Source organism: Carlito syrichta, unplaced genomic scaffold (genome assembly GCF_000164805.1).
Source record: "Carlito syrichta isolate Samal-C Ts95f unplaced genomic scaffold, Tarsius_syrichta-2.0.1 Scaffold130921, whole genome shotgun sequence".
NCBI lineage: Eukaryota > Metazoa > Chordata > Mammalia > Primates > Tarsiidae > Carlito > Carlito syrichta.
Genome location: NW_007075017.1, coordinates 68,289 through 77,922, shown reverse-complemented (window position 1 = coordinate 77,922; position 9,634 = coordinate 68,289). Strand labels below are relative to the sequence as shown.

General features: G+C 38.6%; 1 protein-coding gene across 1 annotated transcript; it reads left to right on the top strand.

Annotated features, from left to right (window-relative positions):
* Positions 1 to 2,322: 2,322 nt before the first annotated feature.
* Positions 2,323 to 7,621, top strand: DEFB116 (defensin beta 116). Its single transcript, XM_021708137.1, has 2 exons — positions 2,323 to 2,389; positions 7,392 to 7,621. Exons 1-2 carry the CDS (start codon positions 2,323 to 2,325, stop codon positions 7,619 to 7,621), a joined length of 297 nt encoding a protein of 98 aa, XP_021563812.1.
* The last annotated feature ends 2,013 nt before the right edge of the window (positions 7,622 to 9,634 follow it).

Sequence of the window (9,634 nt, the reverse complement as noted above, 5' to 3'; positions counted from 1 at the left end):
CAGTGGTTGTTATTGATGGCTTTGTCTAAGACTATTTGGTTGAGAGATTGAGTTTTTGCATTTGAAATCTCTTTCCTATTCCATTGGTCTATATGCCTGTTCTTGTACCAGTACTAGCTGTTTCGATTACTGTAGACTTACAGTAGAGTTTAAGGTCTGAAAGTATGACTCTTCCAACTTTGTTCCTTTTCCCAGGGATTGTTTTGGCTATTTGTGCTCTTTTTTGTTTCCATATGAATTTCTGTACTGTCATTTCCAGGTTTCAGAAGAATGATGCTGGTAATCTGATGGGTATCACATTGAATCTGTAGATTGCCTTGGGTAGGATAGACATCTTGACAATATTGATTCTTCCAATCCATGAACAAGGGATGCTTTTCCATTTGTTTGTGGTTTGATTTCTTTGAGTACCATTTTGTAGTTCTGTTGTAAATGTCTTTCATTTCTCTGGTTAGGTAGATTCCAAGGTATTTCTTTTTCTAGCTACTGTGGGGATTGTGCTTTTTATTTGTTTCTCTGTCTGTTTGTTGCTGGTGTATAGAAATGCAACTGTCTTTTACACATTGATTTTGTGCCCCAATTCTTTCTCAGAATCATTTATCATCGCAAGGAGGGTTTTGATGGATTCTCTTGGGCTTTCACAGTATAGAATCGTATCATCTCCAAAGGGGGATAGATTAACTTCCTCTTTTCCTATTTGGATACCTCTCATTTCCTTCTCTTGTCTGTTTGCTCTAGGAAGGACTTCCAACACTATGTTGAACAGGAAGGGTGAGAGTTGGCAGCCTTGTCTTGTTTTCATTTTGAGTGAGTATGCTTCCAAATTCTGTCCACTGAGAAATATGTTGGCTGTGGGTTTATCATAGATGACTCTTACTATTTTGAGGAATGTTCTTTCTATGCCTAGATGTTCAAGGGTTTTTATCAAGAAGTGAGGCTGGCTTTTGTCAAAAACTTTTTCTACATCTAATGTGGTTCTTGTTTTTACATCTGCTAATATATTGAATTATGTTTATGTTCTTGTAGATGTGGAACCAGCCCTACATCCCAGGTATGAAGCTTACTTGGTCATGATGGGCGATTTTTGAGTTGTGTTTTTGGATCTGGTTTACTAGAATCTTATTGAGAATTTTTGCATCTATGTTCATCAAGAGGATTGGCTTGCAATTCTCTTTCCTTGTTGAGTCTTTGCCAGGTTTAGTAATCAGAATGATGTTAATTTTATAAAGTGAATTGGAGAGAGTTCCATCTTTCTCAATTTCCCAGAATACTTTCAATAGGATTGGTATAAGCTCCTCCTTGTATATTTTGTAAAATTTTCTCCAGCTACCCTTCCCTTGTAAATTTTTTTCCCCATCTTTTGTTTTTCTTGTTGTTAATCCATGATGCCTAGTACAGTATTGGTTATATAGTAAGTGCTAATGACAGGAGGAAAAAGCCAAATGCTTAAAAATTTTTTTAAAAAGAGTTTTATGTTGTTTTTAATTGAAATATAATAATTGCATATATTTATGGGGTTCAGTGTGTTTTCTGTACATGTATACATTGTGCAATAATCAAATTAGGCTAATCAGCATGTCGATCACCTCAAAGATGTATTATTTCTCTGTGGTGAGAACATTAAAATTTTTTTTTTAGCTATTTCATTATTATTAACTGTAAACTGTAATGTCCTATTTAAACTTAAAAAATGAAATTATGTCATTTGCAACAATGTGGATGAACTTAGAAGACATTCTGTGAAGTGAAATAAGTCAGGCAGACAGAGAGACAAATACCATACTCACATGTAGAATCTAAAATGTCAAGCTCATAGAAGTAAAGAGTAGAAGATTGTTACCAGAGGCTGAAAGAAGGGTGTAGGGGAAAGGGGAGACATTTGTCAATGGGTACAAACTTTTAGTTAGGAGAAATAAGTTCTGGTGTTCCACTGCACAACATGATGACTACAGTAAAAATAATCCTTTTTCTTATATAATTACATATTAATCTTCTCATTACTTACTTGACTGATTATTAATTTCAATTTGTCTCACACAAAATGCCAGCTGGCTCTAATTTATCTTTGTTTCTTTCTGTGAAGAAAGACGCATCTAGGCATATGTGCTACTGGCAAGTCTCCCACACTTACACAGAGTGTCCAGCTGAGATATGTGATACACATTATACTTCTGCCTGACTGACCTCAGGTATCTTCCATCCCTTTCAGTTCACTGCACTCAACCCTGCCCCATTCTCAAAACTAATAAAGGCAGGGCACTGCCCTACTCCAGTGATCTCTAATTCGGTCACCCACAACATAGCCGTTCATTCTCTCAGAACATGTCACTCATGAAGCCCTGTTTAATGACCATTGCCATCCTTCTGAACCTGGTTCTAAAGACTCCAGGTAACTTAGGTCTCTCTCAAAGGTTCTGGATCTTGCATATGGTACTGATATCTTGGTGACCTCTGAGATGACTCCTACTCACATATAGTAGGCATACCTAAAGGTTTTTCTGATCTCTGGTAGGCTGTAGACATTCCTCCCAATGTTCACTTTGTGTTAAGATTTCCTCTCGTTCTGCTCTGCCAAGACAAATTTAAGAGGTTATTGTTCCTGTTGTTCCTGGCATAGCAGAGAGTCGAAGCATGAAGCATTTCAGGTAGCATTGTCATTGGGTTGAGAGCTTGATTCATAGGATAGGTGTGAGAGATTGGGTCCAAGTTGAGGAGTCGTAGGAGGAATAAAAGGCAATTTGGAAGTGAATAGTGAGTTGTAGTGGGGAGGTTGCAAGACCTTAGAGATAGAGTAATACTGGAAAAATGAGTGGGGGAGAGCATGGGGTGAAAATATTTATAGAATAAGGCTGGTGTAGCCTGGAGAAGGAATGGAATTTTTTGTTCAATGGAGCTGGAGGCAGAGTTAGGTGTAACTAGGTGTTGAGATACAGAGAAGTTTGTAGTTGGGCTGTGTTTTGGATTGATACTATAAATTGGAGTTGAGGGGCTTAGATAGTGTTATACTTGTGTTATGTTTTGCATTTGGAATTTGAAAAGAGAAAGGGCTTGAGTTGGAATTAGGTGCTTGACTCAAGCATGTGTCTTATTCAAGTAGAATGTATGAGTTTTATCTGGGTTTATCAGGTTTATCAGGTTGACTTAACCTGAGTTTGGGGGTGATTAAGCTTGAGTAAACCAGTTGAATTCATCACAACAGAGCCATGGCTATTGAAATGGGGAGAATATTAACCCTTTCTTGGATATGTAATTTGCAAATATTTTCTCCCATTCTGTAAGTTGCTTTTTCATTTTCTTGATCGTTTCCTTTGCTGTGCAGGAGCTGTTTAGATTGATGCAATCATACTTGTCTGTTTTTGATTTTGTTGCCTGTGATTTTGGTGTCATGTCCAAGAAAATATTACCAAAGCCAGTGTCAAGAAGCTTTTTCTCTATGTTTCCATTTGATAGTTTTGTGGTTTCAGGACTTAGATTTAGTCTTTAATCTATTTTAGTTGGTTTTGGTGTATGGCATGAGATAAGGATCCAATTTAATTTTTTCTTTTGTATATGGGTATCCAGTTTTCCCAACACTATTTGTTAAAGAGATTATCTTCTCATGAAGAAGTCCTGGAGATCTAAAGTATAACATATTTCCTACAATTAACAATACTATACTGTATATTTTTTAAATTGCTGGGAGTGTAGATCTCATGTTAAATGGCTGGATAAACAAAAAATAATTAAAGAAGAGGGTGGGAGAAACTTTTAGAGGTAATGAATAGGTCTATGGTGGAGAATGCAGTGATGGTTTCACAGGTGTATACTTATCTCCTAACTCATAAGGATGTATAAATGAAATATGCATATTTTGTATGTCAATAAAGTGGTTTTAAAAAAGAAATAAGAGAATAAACACTGGATGAAAAATATACATATTATTTCCAAATCCTGAAAAAAGTTTCTTGAGTGTGATTTTCAAGGGCACTGAAGAACAATATATATAACCCTAGGTGGTTAGGACAAATGAAATCAGGAGACTGAAATGGGTCTCCTGTCAAACCTTAGTGTATGTAGAGAGATATGGGAGCAGTTTCATCCCAGCCTTATAGAAAACCAAGATTATTTTAACCTTCTTGAGAATGAGTTCAGAATCATCGTGTCTAGAGTTTTCTCCTCCTTCTCCCCTTTATTCTCTGTCTACATTTCTCCTTTCCCCACACTTTCCTTTCCCATCTTCCTCCTGTTCCACATTCTTCTACTTTGCTATTTATCACCTTTTAAAATTCCCTTTACTTGAGCCACATTTGTTCTCATGTTTACTAAAACTCAGAGCCCATGTTAGAATAGCGGTAAAAACCACAGGTGGGTTTGCAAAACCAACAATAGAAAGAAGATTGTACTCTATGCTTCAAAAGTTGTACATAGTGTAGCTTCCTTAATAACCAATACTTTCATCTGGCAGAATTTATGGACAGGAACTGTTTTGGACAATTCTACTAGGATAATCAAAGCATTTTGTTTTCTTTCATCACTGCAAAGGTATGCATATGAAATTGAACTGTTTGAGAGTCAAGACTTTCGAATTTATATATTTCTGGTATTGAGCTGAGTGCTTTGCACAGAGCAGGTTTTAGCAAATGTTTATTGAATGAATACATATACAAACGACTATTGCTAATAAATGTATATGAGTAGAAAGAAACTTAGAAGTTGAGAGAGGAAGAGTCATGTTTAGAGGCAAAGCAATAATACATGACATTGATTTTGGCTCAGAATGGAATTGTTAGGAAGGTCCAAAGGATATTGCTTGTTTTTTAACTTATGATATTTTAATTTGCTTTTTCAATGTCGATAAATGAACTGGCAATGTCTATAGCAAAAAGTGAGAAGGCCAGGCAAGATTGTGGCATTTACTTCAAGAGGAGCCCATTGGTATTTTCCAGGGAAGTCTTGCAAAGCACCCTTACTCTGGCCTCTCCCTAGATATAATGAGTCAGAAATCCTAGAGATTTAGTGTGAATATACTTAAAAATTTCCCAGGTTATTATAAAGTGTGACATTTTATTAACATATTCCTTCACAAACACATGAGATTTTCTGATCTGGTGCAAACTCCCTCATTCCCATTTTCTCACACAGATAGGCTAGATCCAGAGAGTTAAAATATTACAGTGTGCAGAGGGTCAGAGACTATGTTGGAATTCAAAAACAAGTCACCTTTGGTTTCAATTTGAAGATGTATGGATGATCAAGTGTGACATTAATTTGATGTGGGTATTAAAATTTGTAACAGTGCAGTGCAATATAGAGCTAGAAAAGCTGGAGGAGTGAGAAATTATAAACATCTATGATAAAATCTCGATTTTTGCTTTTTCAATTTATTTGTTTACTTAGCCACTCTAGACAGAATTCTCCTGAGGCTGCCTTGACCTACCTTCCATGTGGGGAGAATGAGGGAAAGACAAATTCCTTGTTACTAATTCTGTACCTGTGTTCCTATCCATCTTTCTGGTGGCTATAGATAGGAGATCTTAGGTGCCCTGACTGCCATCCAGTATGTTTGGGAGACAGGAAATTTCTCCAAGTCAAGTATTAGCCAGAAGAGTATGAATGTTACCCTGGGAAGACCCCTAAAGATATCCCCCTCCTGAAAGTTTAATGGTGCTGAGAGAGAGAGAGCCGGCAGGTCCCATGATGAGATTGAGGGTTCAGTTGGAGAACCCAGTGGTCCAATGATACTCTGGTACAAATGACTGGTTGCCCTATTCAACCCTCTTCCTCGGGTTGACCAGTAGGCTGATTGATGTTGCAGCAGTTGAGTGCCTTCTCTAGTTTTTTGATGCAGTTCATACACACATCAGTAACCAAATGCTATGGGATTTCTGCCACTGGAACACTTTTCCTTTCTTTATTCCCCCTTCCATTCTCCAATTTCAACCAAACCTAAAAATGTTGCTTTCTCTTGTCAAAAATTGGCAAAGTGTTCCTTTTTTCCATGCAGGAACTTGTGCCTCCCATTTTTAGGAATGTTAATAAATTAATTTTATTTATTAATCAGAGACCTCTATCTACTTGGCACTGAGCACATGGCCTGTTACAGAGTGAGTGTTAATAAGTGTGTGTGGAATGAGGGTGTGGCTGAATGTCTAAAAAGGCCCTTGAATGGTAAGCTAAAGATTTTGGACTTCCTGTTGAAAGATATAGAAGGCTCTGTGCCTGTAGACATGATGATACCATCCTCTCCTAGGAATCATACCACAGAGAGGTAATGTGACTCAGAGAGAAAAAAGCATGGGTTTTTGTCATGCAGATCACAAATTGAGTACTGGCCTAGTGTAGTATAAGATATAGGCCTGTGGATAGAGCAGATATCTCTTTAAGCCTCAGTGTCTTCATCTAAAAAGAAATGGAGATAGCATCAGGTTTTTATGAGGGATCAGTGAGATATCATTTGTAAAGTGCTTGGTTCATAGTAGATGCTGACCTATATCACAGCAGATGGTGGTGGTAGTTATTATTAGCTTCTTTCTTGTGGTTTCTTTGTCTTTAGAAGATCCAGTGGGTAACTAATGCTAATGAGGACTAATGTTTACACAATGCTGACCAGGTGTCAGGAACTTTGTCACCGGGGTATTTTCAGGCAAAGAGCCTACATACGCATGTACACGCCTGGATGACTGATATACAGCTAACACGATGAGCCTCAGTCATATGTGGTAAGTGTGTGGTAGAGGTTTGTACAGTGACCACACATGCTCTATTTATGTGAGGATGTTGATCTGTGAATAGAATGAGTTGTGCATATATGTCTGTGTATGTGCCAATGTGCTGCCTATGTATGCACAGGAGTTGTTTCCCTGGGGCCAGTGTACAAAGAGAGACATGTCTGCTTCTGTGTTTCAAAGCACAAGGGCATGCATGCATATGGGCTCAAATATTTGTGTGCTGTCTCAGAGTAGATCCTGACTGTCTCTGATGAACTATGTGTGAGAAGCACACATCTCTGCAGGCATTTGGGGACACTCTTGCTAGCAGGGGCAGCTCTTGAAACTGCAGACTCTCAGGAGACTTTCATAGCTGCAGCACCATCTAATATTTTATTACCTGTTATGTGTTGGATGCTTTTCTGAGCATACTGTGTGTGCAGTTTAGTCATTATAAAAGCTAGGAACTTGACTCTATTATAATGCCCATTGTGGAGATGTTGCAATGGAGGACTGGAAAGCTGAAGTAACTTGCTTGAGAAGAGAAAGTTAGAAAGTGGCAGAACTCAGATTTGAATTCACGTAGTTTTGGCACAGAGCTTGTGGCTTAGTTTCCTTAGGGCTTTTTCTCTTTAAATCATGGTTCCTCACCCCTATTATCACCACTGCATGGAGACTAAACATAGCTATCTATATCTTTCCCAGGTGGCCTGTTCAGATCCCACAATGGCAAGAGCCAAGAGCCTTGGAATCCATGTGAGCTTTACCAAGGCAAGTGCAGAAACACCTGCAGAAAATATGAAATTCAATACTTAACCTGCACAAATGATCAAAAGTGCTGCCTGAAACTCCCTGTGAATCCAAACAGTTTTAACAACATGAAGGAGGATTATGACTCCAACTCCAACTTGTCAGTTACCAACACTTCAAGCTAATTTCAAATTTGAATATCACCCTCACCCCCTTTTGTAATAATTTCTTCTCTGATCGCAAACACTATCCCCATAAAAATGCATTCCTTCTTGTGTGTATGTGTTTTTCATTTGTGAGCAGTCATCACTGCTCAGAAAAGACTAGGCTGGGAACTGGGAAGTCATGGAATATAGGAAAAAGCATTGGTCAAAAAAACCTGTAGGATACTGGCATCCCTCAGTGCATGCAGAAGTTTCCAAGAAAGGAGGAAACCTTCCCTCTGTTCTGCATTGGCACCATTCTGGAGGCTGCAGAAGGAAGGTAGCAACCAGGTTGAGTCTGGATGCTCCAGTGAACATGTAGGATTTTTAAATCCTTTGGGTAAACACTGTAGGTTCACTATAGAAACAATAGGGCTGCCTTTGATATCCAGAGAACTAACCTGGTCTGTTTGGCATCAGGTGGTGTCCTCAGGAAGAACCAGAACCTGATGGATGGATGGAATTGGATATTTGTTGAACAAATTATGGTAAAACTTTTTCTTGGTGGAGTGGGGGTCGAGGTCTCACTCTGTTGCCCAGGCTGGAATACAGTGGTGTGATCACTGCTCACCCCAGCCTCGAACTTCTGGACTCAAGCAATCCTTCCATCTCAGCCTCCTGAGTAGCTTGAACTACAGGCACATATCACCACACCCAGCTAATTCCTTAAATTTTTTTGTAGAGATAAGGTCTCACTATGTTGCCTAGCCTGGTCAAGCAATCCTCCTGCTTTGGTCTTCCAAAGCGCTGGGATTACAAACATGAGCCACTGCACCCAGCCTAGGGTAAAACTTTCTAAGTGAAAAGTGGAATAAATGACCTTGTCCTTGAGCATTCTTCTAGTTTTGAGGTTGGAGGACCATTTCTGGATGTAGGACAAAGGTGATGGAGATAGTAGTGTTAGATAGGGATTTTTTTTACAGGAGCTTAACACTGTACTTTTATTCCTGAGAACTGGGGAACATTGTTTGGGGAATATTGTTTCCCCAAACTATAAAATTTCACTGCATCTGTCAGTTCTTTCTTGAAACTCTTGTTTGCCTCGGGTTCCAATTTCTGGGTGTTCTTTCTCAGTCGTTTTTGGAGTTTCTTCTGCCATCTGGTCCATTTTCACACCTCTCTTTCTCTCTCTCTCTCTCTCTCTCTCCTTCAAGCATAGTTAACTTGTATTTTCTCATTCATCTCTTTGACAAATGTCAATCCCAGCCCAACCCAATAGATCAAAGACCGTGTACTAAATGATTAATTTATACAGTTAACTTTTCATTTGAATAGGCCTTGGAGTCTGATGCGAAAGCTTAATGTTTACATCTTTGAGATTCACTGACATTTGGGCAGGTTTGTTAGCTAGGGGAGTGAAGTTTTGGCAGAAGCCAGGTTTGAAAAAAGGCCGCAGAAATTTATTGACATAAGCAGTATGGTAAAGAAACAAAATTTGATATTTGGTAGAAAGTATTGGTCCTTGGTTCAGCCTAGTAGTTGAAATACAGTGTTTTTAGATTTTCTACTTTGGCAGGATTTGGAGAGGAAAAGTGGCTGTGGGAGTCCAGATTTAAGGCACAGATTTCCATTTCCCTAGTTTCCACGCATCTTAGAGAACGGAACATGAATGTGGAGTCAGAAGATGTCCCTTGTTACCCATCACTGCTCAGTAGCCATGTGATCTTGGGCAACCTCTGTATTCACATACTTAACTCTGACTACATCTCTGACAGGCATATTGAATTACATATTTGTTCTTTTCTCTTGAATTTCTCAGCCACCTCTGACTCAAAATGTCCCAAAATAAGCTCCAAATCTGTTTATCTGGTCTTTTCTTTGTCTTCCTTTCCTCAGTAATTAGCACCTACAATTCATCTTGTTGCTCAGATCAGAAACTTTGGAGTCATTCTTGTTTCTAATTCATCTCAAGTCACTAAGTCCTAACTATAAAAATGTGCTTTTAGTCCAACTCTCAAATTAATGATGACATCAGCGTTTGCAAAATTAAAAGTA